The 25,218-nt window shown below is 39.0% G+C and overlaps 1 protein-coding gene across 1 annotated transcript in view; it reads left to right on the top strand.

Moving 5' to 3' along the window:
• Positions 1-14,241, top strand: part of fgd (faciogenital dysplasia) — an 84,258-nt gene extending 70,017 nt beyond the window's left edge. The window contains exons 9-19 of the mRNA XM_084720753.1: positions 3,713-3,771; positions 4,333-4,479; positions 4,595-4,687; positions 4,803-4,882; positions 6,320-6,350; positions 7,614-7,718; positions 8,180-8,230; positions 10,575-10,676; positions 10,870-10,998; positions 12,303-12,443; positions 13,680-14,241. Of these exons, the coding sequence (XP_084576879.1) occupies positions 3,713-3,771; positions 4,333-4,479; positions 4,595-4,687; positions 4,803-4,882; positions 6,320-6,350; positions 7,614-7,718; positions 8,180-8,230; positions 10,575-10,676; positions 10,870-10,998; positions 12,303-12,443; positions 13,680-13,925 (1,184 nt within the window). The 3' untranslated portion in view covers positions 13,926-14,241. The remainder of the gene's footprint in view (positions 1-3,712; positions 3,772-4,332; positions 4,480-4,594; positions 4,688-4,802; positions 4,883-6,319; positions 6,351-7,613; positions 7,719-8,179; positions 8,231-10,574; positions 10,677-10,869; positions 10,999-12,302; positions 12,444-13,679) is intronic.
• Positions 14,242-25,218: the final 10,977 nt, after the last annotated feature.

The raw sequence follows: 25,218 nt of genomic DNA on the forward strand, positions 1-25,218 counted from the left end.
TTACCCACATTTTTTACTGTAATGCACACGCCGCAGACAAATATTTCGGTCTTCCTGTCAACCAGTTTTACCTCTGCCTCACCTTTGCTGGTGGAACATTTCATTTAAACTTTCACTTCTAATTTTTCTGATCACCACAAAACAGCCATCTTGTTGTCAGGTCTAACTAAACACACTTAAATAAATGGCAGACTAAGAAATGTCTATATTAAGATAAAGAGGAAATGTCCGATCTCTGTTGCAGACATGAGTTGCCATTCAGCTAAAAGTGATGCAATAATTAGAGGTGACACGAACCAAAAAGGTCAATGAAAAGTCCAGAAAGGAGGTGAACCGATGCAGATTCACATTCCAGAGAGCGCTGATGAAGCACAGACACGTCCACTCCAGTTGATAATGCACAAGTGAACATTTATGGTTATCCTGAGTTATATGTCTCTGTGACTGTACAAGGGCAGGACGAGGAGGAGGAGGAGGAGAAAGTAGCAGGTCAGGAGGAAAATCAGTGAAACTGGAGCTCCTGGTCGGCTTTACAGAGGCGATATCTGTTTTTATTACAACGGCCACTTTCAGCCCCTGACTGGGAACAGTGGTGGTTTGTGGCTGAGACACACAAATTACAAAACCACTCTAAAGGTCACAAGGAGCCAAAACATTCACTTCACCTTATCGTATGTGAACACGTCTCACTTGAGATGAACACTGACACTCTGTGGATAATCACTCCTCCTGCTCCAACGTTACTTTGCACAGCTCAAATCTTGTTTGGGAGCCACTTGATTGAAATTAGATTAAATTCCAGAAGCTGACTTTCTTAAAACTACTATAACCTCTTAATGCTCCTCACAGACCGAATATTTTAGCAAATGCTGTGTGGGGAGTAGAGACTATATACCTTCAACAAAAATATAAATGCAACACTTTTGTCTTTACTCTAACTGTGAAGCAAAAGTTTTTTAAAAGGTTTTTATAATGGCCTTTTATTATGATGAGTCCAAATAATCATGCTGTTTAATCAGCATCTCTATCTCACTCCTAGTGGATGGATTTTATTGGCAAAGTGCTCACTATCATGATTTTGAACAAAGTTTTAGAGAAATAAACCTTTTGTGTGCATATAAAAAGTCTTGTTTTACTTCAACAAAAAATGAGAGCAAAAACAAAAGTTTTGTTGAGTGTAATATGTGACGTCATGGGATGACGGGTTTCTTCTATTTAGTTTAATTTGTTATATTTAATTTTTATAGTATAAAAATATAAATAATAATAAAATATGCATCAGAGCCTTGGCTCTATGAGGACGTCCCACAGAATTCAGATCAACTGACTTTTCAAATGCAAGAAGACTCACACAAGTTAGCACACAATATTTGTATTGTTAGAAAACGTGTCTCTATTAACATAAAACTCTATGTGACTCTATAGCACAATAAATAAATAAAGTTAGTTGGACTGTAGGGCTGTAATAGTTGGATGCTTTGTTACGTTGAAGTTTGAAATTTAAATGAATATTTGAATTAGGGTTGTTACAATATCAGATTTTCACTGCATAAGAATTCATGATAACAATATTATCACAGAAAAAAAAATACTATCAGTCAGATTCATTTTTAGCTTTGTTTATTGTGCATTTTCTTTATTTTCGTCAGTACCGGTATATCACAACACCCCTAATTTGAGTACTGCACAGCTCTTTTTTAATCCTTACTAATTCTGTTTGAACTCTGTATTTCTGCACGGTTGCACAGACAGATTTGGCTACACTAATGTTATTAGTTTTTTTACGGGGATTAGATTCCAGCGGTAGCTGCGTGTGATTGTATCCGGCTCGTGTGAGCCAACCATTTCCAACAACTCAGGAGTGTCTTTCGTCCAAACGATTGATGTAATCATTCCTAAATTTCGCTACATGTTTTTATCTTAAGAAATATTCTGTTTCAGTCCATATTTTTCCGAAAATATTACAACAGCTTTGTTGGAAAACCTCAGGAGAACAGTGAAGTCGGAGACAAGTACCTGAAGTGCATCAGTAGCTTCAATAATGGTCTCATTAGTTAATTAAATCTATCGTGAAGATGACGGCCGGACACTGAGCAGCTCCAGTGCCTCGTTACAGTGACGCCTGTTAGACAACTTAATTTCACCCTGATGCTTCAGACAGGTCTAAGTGCTGTGTGTGCAGGTTCATGTCCTGTCTGGAAGAGACAGATCACACACTTTATGTCAGGGCGTAACTGTTTTTGCATGATCTGATGTCCTCCCACATCCCTGTGTCCATTTACCTGAGCATTATCTCCACCGCTCTGTGTTATTTGGAGTCTGTGGCGGGGTTCTCTCTCCTCCACTGCAGTTGAGAAGCAGTTTATCACTGTTGTTTTGGCCCCATTTCCTCCGGCTGTGTGTCTCTTCTGTTTATGTAGGCCATGATTAAGATGGCTGACTCAGGTGCTCACAGGCACGAGTGCAAGATTCTCTAGTGGCTAAAAGCCTGTCTGGTGCATACAGTGTGTTTAATCTTAACACAACATGTGATCTTGTTAAATTGGTATAATATAGCAAGTGTGACATGCGTATTTTCCTGGGAGCAGCGAACATATTACTTGATCTATACTGCCCTACAAAGTCACAACATTTTCATGCCACAGTTATGTATAATATAAAAGGCAATATGATGTTAAATGTGCTGATAAAACACAACAGAGCCCAAAAAACAAACAAGGTTAAGTACACAGCAAGCCAAAGCAAGACAGACAAGTCCTGTTAAAGCTAACTTGAGACAGCCACAAGTAACCTCAATAAAGCCGCCGTAACGCCAAAAGACCTCTCAGGGAAGTGGATGTTATTCGCAAATTAATCAGAAAGATGCTAATCAAAAAGATGAATTGATAGATATATGGCTACTGAACCTACTACTGGTGACCGTCTTTTAAAAAGTGATGAGGAAAAATATTTGCCATTCCATATTTGCTTTGTTTAGCGTGCATGAACTGTCAGATGGCGCTGTGTCGCTGCTGCTACTCTGATGATGAAGAGCAACAATGAACATCAATTAGACGTGATAGCAGAGTGGAGGAAATATGGAGGAAATAATCCCAGGAAATAATCCTGGGGAAATATGGTCCGTCAATGTTAACAGCTAATCTAAAAGAAAACGTTCACTTTTGAACCAGTTCTGACCACAGTTAGACCATGATGCTCGCTGGCACTTTCATCATGCAGTCACTGAAGTGCTCAGTTCATAAGCAATTCATAAACATAATCCATAAACATAAACTGCTCTTACCAGGGACAGAAGCTCCCCGTCTGATCCTGCTGCACTTTGCACTGCCTGAAAAGCCATCACACAAATCAGATCAGACCAGCCTTCTGTTACTAACTAATTTATCCCAACATACAAAACCGGCCTATCTGACCATCCTTTGACATGTTGCACATAAACATTGTTTCACAGCATTTTAACTATGAATAAGAAGCTCATTGAGAGTTCCCACTCATTAAATATTCATGACTTGACTTTGCCATCCTGGGAAAAAAAACACTACTTACAGTTTACAGCCTGAAAACTTTAAACCCTTTTAACTTTTCAGGAGTTATTGCTCTTGGACTTTTTGATAATCTGACAGCCTGTATTACTCAAACTTGATTTTATTATTCATAATATAGGATTTTATGCTAACATGCTTGTATTTGTACCTGTGAATGTTTGTTACAGAGGCACTGGAGCTCATCTCTACTGCAGCTAACCATTCAAACGCAGCAATCAGGAAAATGGTAAGACTTTGCTCAACACTGTACTTAACTCTTCTGTTTTTTTTCTTTATGTCACCATCTCTTTCCAAACTCTTTTCAACACTCTTTCGCTGTCTCATTGAGCTTTATAGAAACCAGCCAACATATTACCCAATCAAAGAGTTGCTGATGCTGTGCTGTCAGTCAGCAACATTGCTGCAAGCGTTCGTCTGAGGGAGTGAGCGAATTGAATTAGTACAGACAGGAAGTTGCTGTTTCCTGCCTGTCGAGTTTCACAGCTTGAGGAAGCCTGACTGACTTTTTAACACTCATCCTCTTCATCTTTTTCCGCTTGTCTGGCCATGTTAATCATGTTCCTCACAACCTTCAAACAACTTAAGCAGAGAAAAGCATTTATGAATCAATAAAGAAATATAATACCTGCTTCCTGCCTTACTGGAAATAAGAGAATGAATGAGAGTCCTGGCTGATGATAAAATACTCCCCTCTAGTGGAGTGTGGCTTATTGCGCCAGCTGTCTGTGACTTCTTGTCTTTTCTGCTTCTGCTTTCCTCACATCCTCTTGTTGCCTCATGTTTCCAGGAGAAGATGCACAAGCTGCTGGAGGTTTACGAAAGGCTCGGAGGAGAGGAAGACATTGTTAACCCTGCCAATGAGCTCATCAAAGAAGGACACATCAAGAAGATGTCAGCCAAAAATGGAACAGCACAAGACCGATACCTCTACTTGGTGAGAGGACTGAGCTGTTAGAGAAATTAGAAGTTAGAGAAATGTCAGAGCTGGGAGGAGGAACTTCGTGTTTATGTGACGCATCATGTGATGTTTTTTTCTGTCTCTGATCCAGTTCAACAATATGGTGCTATACTGTGTGCCTAAACTCAGACTGATGGGACAGAAGTTCAGTGTCAGAGAGAGGATTGACATTGCTGGCATGGAGGTGAAGTTCTGCTTCTCATTCTTTTAAAAGTCTTGTGTTTTCTCCTCTAGCCTTTTATTTATTTGTTTGTTTTTTTTCCGGTGGGTGAAAGTTCCCTTTTGTTTCTTGACCTCAGGTGCAGGAGAATGTGAAGCAGAACCTTCCTCACACGTTTGCCATCATCGGCAAGCAGCGTTCGCTGGAGCTGCAGGCCAGGTAAAGATATCAGATCATCAACCACCAGAGAAAAACTAAAACTCAAGTGTTTATGTCATTTTAATACAACTGTGGTGATTTGGACGATGTTTTTCATATCTGTTACTGTTTGGGTCTTATGGCCCTTTCACAAATAACTTTTTTACAAGCCCGTTTACAAACCAATCAGTTGCATGTATAAGAAGATGCGGCTGACAAAGGTCGTAATGACTTGACAAAGGTATAAGATATACAATATAACAAAAATGTGAAGTGGACTTTGAGGTGTGAAAAGGCCCATAGTAATGCTTAAAGTTCAGGTTCTAATGTTAAAATCTTTTAAATTATTATATGATGACTATTTCTACAGCATCTGGGCTACAGTTAGTTTAATATTACAGATAGGATAAAGGCTAATGTTTGTATGTCTGTTTGCAGTGGTGGTAATTTCCCTGCTGTGGTGATGCACTACTGCTAAATGAATAAAAAGGAAACACTGGACTCTGAACTGAAATTTGTTGTATAAAATGAAGTTAATTTCTGTGAACGCTCCAAAGTGTTCAATATTAGTTAAATAAATTAAACATTAGGTTAAAATCATATGAATAAATAAAGGAAATTACAGTCTACAAACATAAATTGTGAAGTAATCGCAACTGAACTAATTATTATGAGATGTTGTTTTGTCATTTTTATATTAACAGAGTTGGAGTTTATGTTCATTTAATATTAGGACTGTTTTTTTCAAAATCAATACCAATACCATTTAAAAGGTGGACACTTAAATTATGTCCCATGTTCATTTTTACTATGACTTTTATTTCATAATTGTAGGCCTTGCTAACTAGCTATCTCCTGTTTGCAAAACAAACTACTGTGTTTTTGTCTGTCATTCTCTGAGAAACATATTTAAAAACACAACACTGCAGAACTGCTGCCATAAGGCTGGCTATTAAATTTGATGTTGAGTAATTAACTTGCGCTCACAAACCAGCTTAGCTCGTTAGCCGGCTATGTAGCATCTCTGGTAAGCTGCAAACTACGATTATGATCATTTATGTCATAACAGGGCTGCTATTCTTATTATTGATTAATCTGCTGATTGGTCTTTGGAAAATACTCCATCCCAATTTCACAACAACCAACGTCATGTCGTTAAATGGTTTGTTTTGTCAGTTCAAAACCCAAAGATGACATAAAACAGAAGACGGAGCAGGAAATCTACAAATTCGAGAGGCTGAAAACAGCAATTTGTGCATGAAATCGGATATCAAAATAGTTTTAGTCAACTGATCATTGCAGCTCTGTTTCATCTGTCTTATTTGGACAGTTTGGGGTTTCATACATTCCAGTGTGAACTGTCTGTTTGATTTGATGTTTCATCAAATGCTGTGGTCTCTGTGGTCTGTATTTTTTGTAAAGACAAAATAATCTCATGATCTTTTATTTGCTTTACAGGACGGCTGAGGAGAAAGAAGACTGGATCCAGGCAAGGATCACACACACACACACGTGCTCACGTGCTGTACATACAGCACTACACCCACGCACATTATGCCCACACAGTGTCTTGCTCTGATGGACACATGCAGCCTGTGCCTTTGGTAGTTCAGCTTTATTAGAGCATAGAATTAGCAAAGATTTCCTCCCCAAACTCATTCAGTGTGTTTGGGAATTATATTCTCTAATAAAGCCCCTCATTATTGCTCATTTAGCCCATTACAGCAGAGTAAAGCTGATTAAAACATTTTGCAGGCTGGAAGAGCATGTGGGCGTGAAACAGAGGGGGTTTGGCAGGTTTTTGTGTGTTTTTAAGCACAAGAGAGGGGCTGAAGTGAAGTGAGGGAGTGACAGATAGTGGAATAAAAGATTTAGGAGAGGGAAGGAAAGGTTTTTACGCACTACTTGCTGGGCAGGTCTCTGAGTCTGGATTTCCTTGAGCTTGTAGAAGCAGGACCACGATGCTTTTGGAGATGTGATATCATTGCTTTTGTCATCTATTTGGCCAGTGGTCAGGCCAGACAGCGCGCCACAGATTCTTGCTTTGTTCCCCAATTAGGCTCTTTCCTCTTTTTCCATTTTATTCACTAAGCTCCTTAAAAGACTCTGTAGGATAAATACGATAAGATCAGACACTTTTTTACATCATGCTGTAATTCTTCAATTTAGCACATAAACTTTACTTTTCATCTCATCACAAGTATGTGAAGATAAATACATTCAAATGCTGATGTGTCTCAAAACTAAACAGTCGTTCGCAATCGATATTTGAAACCTTTTCAGATGTTTTGGAAGCACCAGTAGAACCTTCTGCTACAACTGCAGTATTTGAGTATCTTCACAAGATATACATTGTAGTCACCTGGAAAAAAAATATGCTTTTGCATCCTTTTCAGCTAGACTTATGACTTATGCTTTAGACTTATGCTTCTTAAATGGAAGGAGAAATTCCCCCCAATATAAGATGTTGATTAAAGATATTATTTTCCTGTACCCAGTAATTATCTTTTATTTGTCTGTTTTTTGCTGTTTTTTTCAACAACTCTGATTATTTGATGTTACAATAATACTGTTATAAGGATTGGGCTCTGTTGATGCAGAAACATAGGGGGTATATTGTGTCTATCCAACTATACCTGTGATTTATTGCATTTTTTATGGCTTTAAATACCAATAAAAAGACTTTGAACAAAAACAAAGCCAAAGTATCTGATCAATAATCCATCTCTTCTTTTTGTTTTCTGACTCTCAGGTGATCCTCGCCACGATCGAACGTCACAAACAAAACAGCGAAACGTTCAACAAAGCGTTCAACAGCTCCTTCTCCCGGGAAGATGACCACTTCCCTGAGTCACCGGTCAGTGTCACTCCCCCTCGATCAGTCACTTCATTTATCAGTCAATTTGTGGTGTCATCTTGTGCAATGAATCATGGGAGGCTAGCGGGACAGCAGACGACTTTGTCATAGTCTGGTCTTTGTCTGCTGAGCAGCTCTCCATCTATGGATGTTGTATCACACACACACTCGCACACATACACATGAAGAAGCTCTTTCTTCTCGTCTCTGGCGGTTCCTCACGTAGCGTCTGTGAGTCTCCTCTCCCAGAACTCTCTCATGACCTAATAGGGAAAGCCCAAGTCAAAGTGTATACAAAACTCTTATGGATCTGCTGTGACCCACTTTGGGCTGGCTGCAGCTGGATGCCGGCCAAACGTAACTTGACACAGAGACCAGATCAGACGGTGCACACTGACACCTGGTGGTGGAGATGTGTGACTGCATGGCCGGTGCTCAATATGTGTTTTACTTCCTCTCAGGGTCCCTGGAACACGTCCATCGACTCAGATGGTGAAAGGCTGCATGAAAGGGTAAGATACTATATACTCTGTATACATATGTCCACTGCCTTGTTGGTTTACACTGTGTGTTATTAGATTATACCCCTCAGCATCAACCCAGGGCAGAAATTACCTGTGGGCCTCTACTGACTCCCCCACTTCTCCCATGAATGTATTCTTTAGTTTAGTTTTGTTTAGCTACAACATACAGCTATTTTTCCAGGGGTCCACAAAAAGCTTACATTGTGACAATATACCACATTTAACAGCAAAACACATAACATTACAACACACACAGGGCAAGGACTGGGACACACACACACACACACACATACATGAAACACAGACATTACAAGTTATTATAAAATAACTTTTATAATGCTGATATTAAAAAAGACCCACCACAGCCACGAGACACATCAACATCAAACTCATGTTCGTGTTTATTCCAAACTCGATCAATTCACTAGAAGTTAAACAACCAAAGTCATACTTTTTACCTCTCTTCAAGGTCTCCAGTAAAAAGGTGCATTCATGTACATCAACCATACATTTGATTGCATTTTTTCATGCTTTTCGTAATATAGCATTTCCTCTTATAGCATATCTGGTAGAGTAGCAACATGTATGTATTCTGAACAATAAACATCACAAAATAAACAGAGATCTTTATGATGAAAATAAGTAATAAATAGAGTAATCTGACACAACATTTTTGTATATCCACAATGGATCACAATGTGCGCTGCTCTATTTTGTACCATTTTTAATTTCTGTTTTTTTTTTTTCAACAATATGTTTATTAAGTTTTCCATTTTCCCTCAAAACAAGATTTAGTTCAGTTAATACAGATCAGACATCATATAATGCTTCTGGTCTTAGAAACATTCAGGATCTGCTGGGTGTTCTGAGGGAGAGGGACGTGTCAACATCAGTCTAACGAGCACACCTGCTTTTTATTACCTGTTGTTTCCTGACACCTTTACCTGCTCCTGTTGATGAGTTTAAAGGCCCTGTACACCTGCACACGTGTTTTTTTTTAATTACTCTGACTGATTAGAGCTCAGCTCAGGCTGAAGTAGAGCAGAGCTATCCAGGGAGTAGAGTCTATGTACTATCACACCTCTGTCACAGCAGCCATTGAAGTAGTAGAGTAAACACAGGTGTCACCAGTTATATTAATTAAGGTCCTGTTCCATTAAGGTCAAAAAGAGTCAGGTTGCTGTTTTTGTGCATGTTGGCTCACTGGAAAGGCTCTGCTAAATGGAACAGGACCTTAATTAGTATCATTGGTAACACCTGTGTTTATCCTGTTTGCCATGAAAAGGGTTTACAAGAATAAGGGTAATTTTCCAGTGCAAGAAAGCAAACAAGACAGTGAAGAAGATAAGATGAGACATTCTGTACACGGGCTGAAATCTGCTGCCGCTCATTTCTATGTGGAATAATTAACAAGGCAAGCTAAGTTAATTATTTAAATAGCACCATTCAGACACAAGGCAATTCAAAGTGCTTACAATTTTGTCCACTGCTATTTGAGCCACAATGCTCACCATACGTGCAGTTTATGTTTACAATCCAATCCACACTATTTTCTGCCCGCCCCCCAAAATTTTTTGGTCACAGCAGGAGAGTTAATTTTGCCCAGCAGTTTTCTGTCTGACTGCACCATGAGAAGAGGCCTAATCAGGCTAATTAAGTAGAAGCACCTGTGTGGGTGTTAACAGGCTTTGAAGTAAATCAGAAAGCTTGAAACTGCAGCAGTCTCTCTGTTCTTTTTTGGAGTAACCCTACTCTTACTGAAACAGAAAATTGCCCTTTTAAAAATTAAGTTTGGAGGGGATGGGTTTGTTTTTGTTTTGTTCTTTGTTTTTAGGAATAAATGTTAAAGCAATTAGCTGTTCGATGTGTTTGGTGCTTGTGCTGCGACAGAGGGTTTTTGTGGTTCTCCTGAAAGATGCATTGATCTGAGGCGGCTTTATTGCGGTGGTGATGATAATAATGCTCTGTTGACAATAGCGATGGATCTATCTATCTGCTTTTCTTATCTAAAAAAGGAAAAACAGTTTTGTCCTTATTGACCAACCTGCTGCTCTCACGTCTGGTAAAAGGAGATGAATTTCACTCTTTGTCCCACAGTGCATCTATAATAACAATCTCACGGCCGACTGCTGCTGATGCTCCATCTGATGTCCGTTTTAGTTGTCTTTTAGAGAAGTCTGCCCATTTCTTTGTTAATAAAAAGGAGAAATGGAAGACAGGCAGTCAGACAAACAAAGGATGGAGCAAGATGACGGTTCAGTTGTGCTGAAATTGAAAAGGCTGAAGACCTTGACACATGACTCCTGTTTTTTTTTTTTTTAATATTTTCCAGAAGAGTTCCAGGAAAAAGGAGAAAGAGAAGCAAACGTGTAAAGGCTGCAACGACAGCTTCAATTTCACCAAACGCAAACACCACTGCAAGTCCTGCGGAGCGGTGAGTACAGATGGAACCAGAAAAGTCTGGGCACTGTTTGATAGGATGTAAAAAAAAGAAAAAAGAAGAAGAAGGGATTGAGAGAAAAAGTCAAGGAGACAAGTGGAAAATTTCTGTTGGACAATTAACCGTTTACAACGGAGCAGCCTTCTCAACGCCGGCTCTCTTTCACTCTGTCTGTGTCCTTCTGCAGGCCATCTGTGCAAAGTGTTCAAAGACCTTGGACAACAAAACGAGCCGAGTGTGCCCGGAGTGTTTCGAAGCCAGCCTCAGCCTGGAGACTATGTGCGGTGGTGAACAGAAGAGGAAACCTGTGCCTGAGGTGAGACAAACAAAAACAAGAACACACACAAACACACACTGACAAACATTTAGCAGCAAGAGCATAATAGTTTATTTTTCTTCCAGTCCAATGAGCTCCGCGTCTCCTAGTATACCAGCAGTCAATGTCAACCAGGGTTCAGCAGCCAGACGGCACTGCTGGAGACACAAAGAAAGAAAGAAGCACAGTAGTTTACTTGTACTTAAAGCATCTTTGTTGAATAAAAAAGTAACTTTGTGGCCTGAAATCACTGCACACACACATAAACACTCATTAATCGCATGTACATTTATGAATTAACACAGAGTCACATTGAAAGATCAACTAATCCGTCTTTGATGACTCATATTATAATTAGAGCTCAGCTTCCAGTGGACCAGCCGTCTCAGCTGACTCAACAGTCTGGCTGCTTCAGGTGTCCATCTGTCCGTCTGGGATGTCGTGCATGAATGTACAGTTCACTCTGGTCATAACGAAAAGCTGACAAGCAAACTTTTCATATATATTATTGTTGAAATTGTCTCAGGAGTCTCATAAACTGTTCATGCAGTTGTCTCAGCGATAAGAACCCAAGAGAGAAAAAAAGCTCCACTGCAGTGATATTAGTGACCACATGGGGGAGCTGTAGGCCATACAAGGGCTAGACAACGGACAGCGGCAGCTTGAACACCTGTCATGTGCAAATCTCACTGTGTCCTACATTGTTGTTACGTAACGGTGAGCAGGGGAATATCTGCACTGTCAGTCGCTCATCAAATCCCCAAAATGTGATGCAGATGGGTTTTAGTGACGAGCTAATTCAAATCAATAATGACAATCATGATACAGCACCTTCCAAAACAGGGTTATAAAGTAGGGGTGCACAACACGGCACGAAGAATCATATTGTGATTATTTTAAAAGATTTTGCAATATTAGTCACAACTAGTAGAACTGACCATTTTTACATCAGTTTTTTTCACAAAACATCTCTGCAGCGCTACAGTACTTCATTATAATGCTGTTTTGTCACATTTTTTCTTTTATCAAAAATTGCAGCTTCTGTGATTTGCATGTTGCATTTAGCCATATTGTGATTTTGATAATATTTCAATCTACTGTGCAGCCTGACTAAAAAGTGAAAAAAATCAAGAGTAAACTGCTATTTAGCTCAATGATCAGTTCTCAGTCAGTTATGCGATCCACAAATCAATCACCATTGATCTGGCAGGTAGTCTTGCACCAAATGGATGTGTTATTTTTATTCATCTCAGCTTTATAATGATATTTTATATATATGTTTCTGTTTTATTGTATCTTTTTAGAGACAGACGTCTCTATCAGGGGAGAACTGCCTGCTATGTGGCCACCTTCAAGTGCAGGAGAAAGGGAAGAGCTGGACCAAGATGTGGGTCGCTGTGACCAAGGCTGAGCCACTGGTGCTGTACTTACAGAGCAGTGGACAGGTAAGAGTTCAAAACACACACACACACACACACACACACGTATAGTGATCCAGCTGTTAATTACGAAATGTACCACCTTTCATTCGTTGTGGGGGTCATTTATTCAGAGCACTTTTATATACTCTACCCTTTACTTCCTTCACTCGCAGTAGTCACATACTGTACAATGCATGCATTATAATACACGTGGTTCCCCTGTTAAGTTAAAGGGTGACTCCATCTGTGATCTTTTCTGTGTTTGCAAATGGAAACTCCCTCAGTTGTTTGCCAAATGCAGTGACGTTGGTTACAGTGCTGCTCGTCTCCCCTCCCTCAGCCTAGTGGAGGGAGGTTACATGGAGCAACGTCACGTGGGAAAACATTTTTAGAAGGGCTTGGTATTTGACGCCAAAACATTTGTACTTCAACCAAAATTTGATTGTTCAGATTTGAATATATAAAGAACACTATTTTGATGCTACAGAAAAATCAGTCATCTCTTGTATTTGTGCTGATTGTTTTGCTACACCCGTTTTCTATACGTCCTGCCTGCTTCCCGTGCATCTGTACAGTGCAGCGCCTGTGCACTGAGAATGTGTAAATCAGATCTATCCAATCCTGCCTGTGCCAGGCTGTCTGTGCACTGTCTGTGCTCTGTAGATTTGGGCCAGGAGGATTTGGTTGTCCTGAATCTGACCTCAGGTATAGCTGCTGCTGCTGTCAGTGGCGCTGCTCCACTGTGTGACTATGAAGTCTTTGGATTACAGCAGTTCCTTGAAATCTTGGCTCTGTATGTGGCAATAAATCTGCTCAGAGCATCCCAAGGAGACGCATATAAGGAGCGGGTTACATGATTGCTTAAAATAAAGATTCCCCAAGCAATCATGTTTGGAAAGCTCTTTGCTGGAGACTGTGATTCTCTGTCGTTCACAGTGGATGGCACAGAAGGGAAGTCAGCCTGTTAAAGCCTCCCACGGTTTCATTTCCAAGACTAATATCCCAATCCCACTGCAGAAAGCTGCCATTCCAAAGATTAGGATTAATGGGAGTTGGACGAGCATTTCCTGATTATACAGAAAAAAAGAGGGGGAGGGGAGAGGGAGAAATGGGTTTAATATACATGCTGGGTGGAATATATTCCCCCTACAGCTGGAGAGACAAGCTGTCACTTGCCGCACTGAAAGCTTATTTCAGAGAAACCCATTTTTAAATACACCCAAATTACCTCTGATTGACTTATTTTACTCATTCTTGCAGGACTCCAAGGGCGCGCGGGTGGTGCCTCTCCCCGGGTTCGAGGTGAGCGCGGTGCCGTCATCGGGAAGCGAGAAATCGGAGGTCAAACATGCGCTGCGGCTCAGCCACACCCAGCAGACTTTGCTCTTAAGTGCCCAAGATGCAGAACTTCAGGCCAAGTGGGTGGACGTCCTCACCCGAGCCGCCCGCGGAGAAACACCGACAGATGCATCGACGAGCCTGACTGAACACAGGAAGAGCCAGTAGTGGCCATGTTGGAGCCACAGGACTCACTCCCTCCTCCCTCCCCCCTCCCTCTCCTGTGTATAGAGCACACATTACTTGAATTCACTTTACCTTGGCACTTTTTGTTTATTTTTCCCCTTTGAAAGGACCACTCAATCCTTCCTATGCCACTTCAATCTTATCCTCATGACCACACGGCTTCTTCTTTTCTCTTCATCTTTCTCACCGCATTTACATCTGGTATTAAACTCCGATCTGTGTCAGGACGTGTTATCCAGATAAGGAAAAACAAATCTGCCTGACCACATCTTGGTGTCAAGTCAGTCCATACAACAGAACAGCAGAACAACAGAACATTGTTACAGATATTTTTAACATAAAATATGGGTCTTTGTTCAAATTTAGAGAGCGAACAAGTGACACAGCTCTAATTACAGTTATATTTCTATTCTATGCCATGAAGGCACTAAAAGATGTGTTTATTCTGCAGAACTTCATGAAAAATTAGAGCAATACTGGGATGTGCACTGTACTCATCTGTGCAGCTGATCTGGTATTAACAAGGCATAATTTATCTGGTCACTGAGTCGCCTACTCTCCACAGACACACTGGGTCAAACCAACAAAATGTTTTGGTGCAAATAAAAGATTAACTTAATTTATTGCTTTTGCCAAAATTTCAGGGGACAAATAATGAAGAAAATGTTGTAGACAGCATTTCGCGAAGTTTATAACACAAAAACTTGCAAAGCAACATCATTTTTTAAGGAAGTCTGGGGCTGATTTGCCAACATCTCAAAGAAGTGTGGAAAAAAAGGAAAGTAGAGTCCGCACACTAGATAATCTTTCCATTAACCATTATTAATTTACATGTGACATTATGGGTGTTTCTTCAGTGCCTGAGACTTCACGTGGTGCAGGGTTTCTGCAGGTTTAAACAAGTTAAATTTAAGTCTTTTTAAGACTTAAATTGTGAATGCAACTTACGACCTATTTTGTGTCCATAGAGGCAAAGAGAAGTACAAAGAATATGAGAGAAAATCGGAGTCCCAGAATTACAACAGTCACTTGAACACGACTACACAGAACTGTGTGTATGCAAGAGTAATAGTAGTCGCATACTATTACAATGTCAATATCTTATTTAACATTTTAAGACCTAAAATTCAGATTATTGGCTTTTAGACCTTTTAAAACTTTTTAAGGATATGTAGAAACCGGTGTGCAGACTCTGATCTTTTCTTTTTGGACATACATGTCTGCCCAGCACCTAGATTTTGGTTGTGCATACTTTTGTAAACTTTACGCCGCCTCAGATTACTCACGCTCAGGTTTTGCTCTGGAGGACAGAGATGTGATCTCAGTGAGGATGACTAGAACGCAAAGGCGAGATCGGATCATTTATTATCCAGTTAACATATCCGGATACAGATCCTGTTTTAATACCAGGTGCAAACGGGGCGTCTGTCTCTCTGGAACATACACAAAAACAAGAAGGACTATAATGCTATCAAGCCACCAACACCACTGTATGTATGTGTGGTTAGGATATTTTATTTCTCTTATTGTTTTCCACAGCCGGAGAGGACTAAATGTTTTATTTGTAATATAGCTGAAGAAGGTTCCTGTATGTTTTTTTTTTTTTTAAAGATGAAGTTTCTTGTACATTATGAGACTGTGTTGTGAAGCATTAAATCTTATGTGTCCGTCTTTCCATTTGTGTGAAAGTATGTATGTTTGTATGTGTGTTTGAGTGCGAGTCCCCTCCCCTCATGTGTTTATTAAGTATTGAATGTTAGTGTAAGAAACCTGCGCCACCTCTCTGTTCTCCCTCCTGCTGGGGACACAGTGGCAGTTCAGTGGGTATTGTACAGTATGTATACTATAGTGCGATGTAACGAAACAAAGAAAAAAAGACGTTTTAACTTAAAAAAAAAAAAAGACACAGAGATGTGTGTACGCTTGTGGCTGGCCACCTGATGCTCCCACTGTCAGACCCTCTCCTCATACTTCCCTCAGCTATATTGGTAATAACTTCCTACCGTCATTGTCTGTGGACTTAGAGACCTCTAATCTGAGTCTGATCCGCCACGTTTCCTCGCTCTCATCATTGTGACTTGTCCAGATGATGCATACACAGCCAGAAATGAGATCACGTGGCCTCAACTCTGACCCTGTGCTGCAGGTTCAGTCCCTCATATCTCCACTTGTACACATACTGAATAAATCCTCTCCATGTAGTTCTCTCTCTTTCTAGCGGCATAGCAACCGTTTGCCTGCTTCTCTCCCTTTGGTGATGTGATGGAAACCAAGTACTGTACTGTAAAACTGTTATATTCTGCCTTGCCCCCCGTACCCTGCTCCTATCAGCACCAGCCTTTAAGCAAAAGTAGCAAAAAAAACTTGTCATTTGGATCTCTTTGTGCATGTAAACTCACTCATATTTATGTACCGTGATATGAAATCTTTAGCCCCCTGTCCCCCTTTTTTATGCTCCAGAATTCATTCTTACTGTCGTACTGTAAGTGAGCAGAGTCAGCATTGAGTGTTTTTAAACATGGATTGTGCACAGTGGAAAAGCAGTCAAGCATATCATCAATAAAACAAGACGTTGTGATTCATTCAGTACCACGCTGTTCAACAAGAGCTTCTGGTGTCGTGAGTTTCTATCTGCATATTTGCTTCTCTTTGTCTTTTCCTTTATTGAATGTGCACAGTTTATTATTATATTCTCCTAAAACAGGCGTTCATTGACTCCAGCCACTGATCTTGCATTTATATCACACACAAAGCAGCAAATGAATTAATGCCAGCAGATATTTGATTTAATATGCTGATGGGATCTAAGAGGATAATGACCTTACTGTATGCCTACCGTTTCTGTTTGTAATCTGGGGCCATACTGTACTGTAATTTTAGTTTATTTCCTCTTTATGCCGTATTCACTTCCATTTTCACTTCAGTTTGGTTTATTGGGTGACTGAAAATTATGTTAGGATGGTTTCGGTATTCAGTATTTTTTCTGAATCTCTTCACTTTGCACCATAATAGCACAGGACAAAAAAAAAAGTGTTGCATCATTTAAAAACAAGAACAAAAATGTGTTCACACAGAAAGTGTAACAAACCTTTGGTAGTAGTAGTAGTAGTATTTTTTTCAGTCGTCAGTCACAATACAAAATTTATAAACAGTATACATTATACCATATAATTCACAATGAATATATAGACAATAAAAACAGTCAAAGAGTCTGTAAGAAATAGTGACTGAAAAGATACAGACAGAAGCAACATGATTATATGCCTTTCCTACATGCTTATACATTTAATCTACCACTCGGAGATAAAAATAATAGAGAAAAAGTAACTTTCACGTAAGTAGATCACATACAAGTTAATGCAAAGACGTAAACACAAATGTTCCCAAAATGATGCTGTAGTCCAACTGGTGTGAGTAACACAACTGCATTACAGGATTTGTTAAGACTTTTGTTGCCACCACAGTGGACGTCTGGAGACAAAGGAAGTAATCATTTTTGTGGGTGTTAACAGTTCAGTTCAATTTTGGAGGGCAACAAAGCCACCAATGAGGTATGAAGTAACTTTACGGTAAAATATCAAGCAATACATAAAGTAATATCATTAGTTTTTAAAGGAGTAATGAGTAAACAGTAACTTAGACATTTCCTGAGTAACTTGCCCATCACTGATGCTAACATCAGTATGGTAACATGCTCCCAATGACAAAGCTAACATACTGATGTTTAGCATGCTGACAGTCTTGTAATTATACATGCATGCTTACATTTGCTTATTGGCACCAAACACAGACTACAGCTGAAGCGGATGGTATCATCCGGTTCTGTTTCTTAAATAAAACTAAAGCACCGGATAAATTAAGCACAAACTGAATGATGTCACACCTGAGTCGACCACATTCCAGTACAAGTTGAAAAAAAAAAATCCCTTTTTGTGTGTAATAACTATATTGGTATTTTGCATAAACAAACATCATAGCAACACGTCTGCAGACAGTACTGTGTGTACCACTGATTAAATGAGACGCAAGTGAAGAGTTTTCACTACTGTTAATGTGCGATGCAGCCATATAGAGGTTGAGGTTGGTGAGGTTCCTCTTTCCAAGTCAGAAATCCAACCTCAGGGAAGCCAAGCATGTATAAGAAACTACGGTGAAAATGACAAAGGCTTTATGAGCACCAGAGCTTGTGTTTAGTTTGTCCACTCTGGGCTACTGTAGAAACATGGCAGTTCAACATGGCTACCTCTGTGGAAGAGGACCCACGCCATCTGTAAATAAAAACAACTCACTGTAGGGTAACAAAAACACAACAATTCTTATTTTCAGGTGATTACATACTCATGAAAACATACTTATGAATATTATATTTCTGCCTATATATCCCCGAATATCTTGACCTTTAAAGGAAAGCCAAAGTGATTACAATTCATCCTCAGGGAGACATGGATGTGTGAAGGCCTGCCAAGGTTTATGTTTTTCCAACTTCATCTGCTGGTGGCACTTAAGGAAAAGTAAAAAGGCAGTAGGATTTTTCCTCATATGAAAAACAACATAATGGCAATTTGTCTAATTATTATTGTGTAGAGAAATACCTCTATCAGAATCAGAAAGGGTTGTTTTTTTGTTTTTTTTAACAAGTACATTTTCACTTACAAGGAATTTTCTGGGGCGTGTTGGTGCATAACAACAAACATAGAAGAAGAAATATAAATAAGGATTAGAACAAGTACAAGCATGGCTATTGAAGAATAATGTTTGCACTTTGTGTGTTTTTTCCTCTTCACTCTTCGCTCTTTTACATGTTCAGATCTTGTCAGCTGTGATTCAGTTTCTTTGGCTCTGCGCTTTTTCTCGCTGGCACGTGTGAGTGTGTTTCGTGACTGTTTTGCTTTGGATTCAAACTGCTGAACAAACTAAATCTATAGCAACTGTGGGAACAAAAGCCTTCATCGACATGAAGTCAAGTACACGGTGTCTTTTCAAAGAACACGTTGCCTGCTGTGTGCAGCAGTGTAGCCAGCTGTCACCATGAGAACAGCTCTGAAACCCCCCTGTACTGACTGTGGTGACTTACTACAAGCTTCTCAACATGAAAAGTAATGCAAGCAGAGCACTTAATGGTCATCTCATTACTGCTGAAGATAATGATCCCAGAGCGCCACAGCTGGACAGTATATCTGCTGCTTGAATGCATCCCAAAGTGATCATAGCGAGAAATGTGCTGTTCAAGCAATTTAAGAGATAAGATAAGATAGGACTTTATTAATCCCGAAGGGAATTATTGTGCCAGATTGCTCTAAAATTACAGTAACATGAGAAAAAAAAACAACAGTACCGCATGTAATAAATGAAATATAAAATATGAAGTGTATAAGGAGTAAATGTAAAGAAACAGTGCCTAAAAGAATAACAAAAGAAGTGAGATAAGTTAAGTACAAAGTATGCTAAATAGAAAAAGTTGTACTATTGGCAGCAATAATGAGAGATAATAAAAAAGTTATATTGCACCAGATAATGCATGTAAAAAGAGCACTTGATATTGAATAGAATTCTGCATGATAATAATGTAAGGTAATAGTGAAAGTAATATTGCGATGTATTAAAACATGACATTAAATGTAATAGAAAAAATAATATTGCACATATAGCCCATGATATTGAAAAGTAGTTTTGGACATGACAATGAACATAATATAACAGAAAAATGTTTTTCTGTGCATCTTTTAGAAAAATGTGGCTGAAATCCGGTGCTTCTCAGCTTGAGGACGTCAAACTCAGAGGCACAGAAAGGACTGAAGCACATGTGATCAATTTACAGCTTTAATAGTGCAAACAGACAAATGTTTCGACACTATTGTGTCTTCATCAGAGTCAGATTTAGCACAGACGTTGGGCAGACAACAAACAGAAAATCCCCACCAGGTGTGCAAATTAGCAGTTGGTGGTTGGTTTGAGCGAGTATAAAGTCCACTGGGTGAGTCCAAAGGTGGGAGCAGCTGCAGTCAGCATCACACAACGAGCACCATGTAATCAACTCGTCACAGACCTCTGAGTTACAAAAGTACAAAGACACAAGTATGATAAAAAAAACAGTTATTCCTTAATGCCTAAAGGCTAACAACAGACCTCTCTCAAAGTTACTTGCTAAAGTTAAGAGGACAAAAAAATGTAGGTAGACGCATCTCTCAAGTTAGAAAAATTAGATGAAACAAATTCAATTATTCGTTTAGGCCAAAGGGCTCCACTGTGTTTAATGTGGGAATCCAAAATGGCTCTTCTGTGAAGCAGTGACTTGACTTGAAAAAAATCTCACCCTCTCTGAGAGGTGGTGAGATCATGAACTCAATCTTGGTCAGTCATTCAACAGACAGAGAGAAATGAAGGACTTGACTTGATTCAAAGCCAGTCTTGATTACAGGTCATAAAAATGACCTATAATCAAAATATTTTTACATAAAAATCTACACACATTTTTTTTTGTAAAGCAAAAAATTTTAAGAATTACAAAGAGTCATATCAAATGCTTGTTGCCATTGAATTCCAAACTTAAATTTCAGTGTACACCAAACTCTGGAGCATAGAATGTTCTATAGTGAAGATAATCTTTTATTAGTCCCACTAACAGGGCAATTTGCAATGTTATAGTGGTGAAATGGATAGCAAAATAGAGCATCATTTGAAAAAACAATGAATGAAAGTAAACAAGCAATGTAATCAGGAGAAAATATAAAAACAGGAATAATATAAACAACAGGCACCCTTTAAAATTTGAAAAATGTGTAATATGTCTGTTTTATTTATGAAATACACTGTGAGACATGAGACATTGTTTTATATCAATTTATGAACTTGTGTTGGTAGCTAAAACAAAGCTAACTAATCCCTGGTTAATGTTGCTTGAATGCTGCTAAAGTGAGCTGAAGGGCAACACCAACGACTGTGAACAAAAATGGACAGTACAATAATTAAGCCCAAATATGCACGGACAGGAGTGTTGTCATGGATCAAACCAGCACATACAGAAAACCGGGGAATGCAATGCAATTTTTTATGTGTTTGTACAAATTCATGTGGAGTTAAGTAAACATTTGTTTTATAGACATGTCTGATGAATATTGTGTGACCTTGTGTGAACCAGAGCATTCGCAATATCTTAATGAACCGAGGTTAATCTGTCAGCTGTCATGCTCCGTCAGTAATCCAAGTGGATCAATTAGCCAACACAGTGACCAGACACTGCTAATACTGAATTACTAAGTATAATTAGGCTTAATGTTGTCTGTAAACCACAAAAGCTGTCAATCGACAACTGTCAACAATTAGACGACAGTCTGACACTGCTGTACTGTAACATAATGACTGAACTCCACACAAAAGTTAACGTCAGCTCTCCAACAGTTACCGTTCTCTGGAGGCTCAAACATTCTTACTGCACGCTTTTTGGGATCCTTTCCTTTCCAGGAAGGATGGGGAACCAGAAACCATGTTTGTTTGTTTTACTACCTGCTATGCCGCAGCTTTTCGGCATTTTCTTATCTCCCCCGTTATATGAAACCATGAGTTTTCCCACAGAAGGGCACGTGGTCTTGCCAACTTGGGCTATATGACATAAAAAGTTGCATCCTGGATTCACCTGCTTCCAAAACAAATGCGTGTAACAACTGGTACAAGGGCTTTACAACACCAGATGGTGTTGGTCATACTGCTTTTGTCCATAGGCACCACCAGAATGAACACAAAAACAAAGTTCCTTGTAGCTGCTTTTGACAATATGTAATCAACTTAACACAAAGGCTTTGGATTATGCTGTGACCTGTGTGTGTGTTTGCCTGGACAGTTTGCAGGCTGCGAGTTAGAGTTCACTTATTTATGCAGCTCTCAAAAGAACAAAAAGCAACTAAGAAAGAAAAAAATATAGATTACAGAAATATCTGATTCATGTGGAAGGGTTGGGTCCTTGAACTATGGCTGATTTCAACTCTCAGATATGTATGTGTGTATATAAAAGAAGGTGTGGAGTGGGTGTATTTCTCTACATCTTGATTTAATTCAAATTCATTCTCCCTCCCCGCCTCTGTTTTGCTTTCATCACACTTTGTTTTGCAGTTTTTGTGGGCATAAACGTATTGATTTACATTTATATAAAAGAGGAGAACGGACAGCTATTGATAGGTGGTATGAACCATAACTTCTTTATTTAGCAAGTCAACACTAAGTGTCAGAATGATGAATTGGAAGGCTGGGGTCTCTGTAGAGCTGTGAGCTGTGGTGCAGAGATAGAGAGCAAACTGCTGACTGCCTCCTTCTGTCATAGTTTTACATGCTGTTGTACATCGAGAACAGAGTGAAGCAGGGTGGTGTCTGCTGCAGGACGGAGACCACGCTGAGATAAGCCTCTCCTCATCCCTCCAGAGTCCCCTCTCCTTGAAAACTCAAATCTCTGTTGTTGTTTTTCTTTCCAACTAATCTTTGACTTTTTTTCTCTTTGAAAATACATCTGAGCAGCTCTCTTCTCAACAGAAGAATTGGAGGTTTAGTCGGCTTACACCCTGAGTCTTTCTTATTCCCAATTGTTTGTGTGTCTGTAAAAATTTTGCGGAATCAACTAATCTTTTCTCATTAATGAAAATATACAAGTTTTATTATTCAAGTTAATTAAACTTCGAAATACTTTCAGAACTTCTATCTTTTTAAAAGAAAAATTGATTTGAAAGAGTAATTTGAATGAATGTAATGTAAAGAGTTCATTCAACTATTAAATTAAGTTTCTGAAGAAACATGATCAGCATATTATCATACTTCCCAGCATGCACTGTTTGGGAGTTAAAAGGATTTGAAGAAAATCTAAATGGTGAAAACTTGCTGTGTGTATACATGATGTCAAAATTGTTTTATCACATATTGATCTAAAAATCACATATACACCCGTATCTGGCCAAGCAATGATAAAAGGCTGTTTTGTAGATATTCTCGAGTATTTCTAATGATATTTCAGTTTGTCTTTTTCTGGAAAAACTGTTGGGACAAGTTTAGAAGAGAACCCTTGATTTGCGAAACTCTCACAAGATCACTTTCTGGGTTAGATGGTCACTCTCCAGAGATCAAGTGTCAACTAGCTAATAGGACTGCTCTCTCTCTCTGAGCATCACGTCTCTGGTCCACTTTAGCTGCATTTCAGGAGGGATGCTACTGACTGCTGTAAATGTCAGTAAATGTCTGCAGCAAGTTCCTTCCTCCTGTGTTTTACTTACAGCAGCATGTAAGCAATAAGCACTCACATATCTCAAGTACAATTAATATCAAGTTTATTTGACTGCAAAATAATTATTTGTTCTGAATAATTACAAAATTTCCTCAACGTGTCTTTTCCAGTTTTCAGTCCACTTAATTTCTTTTGATTTAAGGCAGTGCAAACACAAACTTTTTCTAAACAAATTGTTTACTTTTTGCAGTGTAATGCATCTGTAGAGGCTCTTTCTGTGTGTTAGTAACAGCTGACTCCACCCATGTTGCAGAGGAGCTGTAACGTGTCGAGTTGACCTCCATCAGTGGCCTCAAGGCTTCTCTTAATGGCTCTATTCATCGAGGGCTCAGACCTCCCTGAATGAGCACAAAAGGCAGGATTGGTTAAAATAAGCTGTTATAGATGTCAGAAATGTTACAGTGAACAACAAAACAGTAAAAGCAGAACATTTCAAGTGATGATGTTTGTTCAGGGCTTCAGGTTGTGGACATGACTGTGTGTGTGTGTGTGTGTCAGGGGGTGTTTGTTCCTCTTCACAAGAGCTGAGCAGAATGGTTTTAATGGGAAAGCTGTCATATGCCACTGGAGCGTAAGCCTCTTACCAGCTGTTTGCGTGTGTGTGTATGTGCATGTGCACGTGTGTATGCATGCATCTGGGTGGCCCAGAAACATTCACATTTTGCATTCCCAAATCTCTGAGCACACACCCCTGCTGACCTATTTGGGGAAAGTGGGAAGAACAAATTACCACCTGCCTTTCACATACAGTATGCCTCCAGTTGATCTTCTCTTGCCTCTATTAAAGGCATGATGCGCAACATTTTTCCTAAAAAACAAAACAATGTATGGACGTAAATTAACGTTGTAAAAAATTAAAATTAGGCTATGGAAAAGAAAAAAAATGCAGATTTAAAAATAATCATCAAAGAGATTCAAACTAATGTCCCACCTCTCAGCAGTCATACTTGAGGATAATATGGTGGCACTTGGGGTGGCCGGTGCCCCTTTCAGCTGCACAAATTATCGAGCATTTGGAATTGCCTGCCACAAAAGCTTGATTCGGTACAGTCAGTCGGCTGAGAGGACTACTCTTTCACTTTGAAGGGTCCTCCATGCTTTTTAGGTTGTAGAAAGTACTCTTTACAAGATGTTATTTTGTATGAAGGGTGTGCAAAAAAAAAAAAGCAATGTTTTGTACATGGAGAACAAAACACTGAACAATGGTTCAATCAGACTGACAAGTGAAAGTACAGAAAGAGTCAAATTTACCTCTGAGCAACAGGTAAATAAGAATATAGGAAATCACCTGTCATGGTAAAAGAAAACAAAATATATCAAAACGGGGTCAGTGAATAACACTTTATATAAATCAGTTTTTCAGGATAAAAAATTATTTTGTTGCATTTCTTTGTTTTAGTCAGTTTACAACTTATTTCAAGTTCACAGTCATTGTCTTAACTCATGACTGTATATTTAATAAATTTGAAGACATTTTGAGTTTGAAAAATAAATTACTCTTCATAATTATGTTGACATTATTCTGTTTGACTGCATTTCAAATTAAAATATAATTATAACTTTAATTCTAATTAAATATGTATTATTGTAATATAATTATACATTTATTATTACCTACTGTCAGGTGTATTGGCCATATCTTCACATGCAGGTTTATGAAGTCTGTGTTATATTATATTCTCACTTATTCTGTCCTCATTGACTGCCCCTTACTGTGGCCGTGGCAAGTCGTTCTTTTTCTCTTGAGTTATTTTTCTATTGAGACATATCCTCTTTTTTTCAGTGACAGTCTGACCCTCCAGTGACAAAACTGCTCGCTTTTCCTGTTTCTTTGCTTTATCAGGTCTTTTAATTTCACTGCTGACACTGTTAAAATGACAGATTTTCCTTTATGGATCTCTGAAAGTAGAATGTCAAACTCCAAACTTGTAAAGTTCTACTTTCTTCTCTTTAATGCCATTTCCATGAATGAACACTTCCTGACATATGGAGCAGGAAGCGCAACCATATATG

This window comes from Lutjanus erythropterus, chromosome 6 (assembly GCF_056507025.1).
Source record: "Lutjanus erythropterus isolate fLutEry1 chromosome 6, fLutEry1.hap2, whole genome shotgun sequence".
In the NCBI taxonomy this organism is placed as follows: Eukaryota; Metazoa; Chordata; class Actinopteri; order Lutjaniformes; family Lutjanidae; genus Lutjanus; species Lutjanus erythropterus.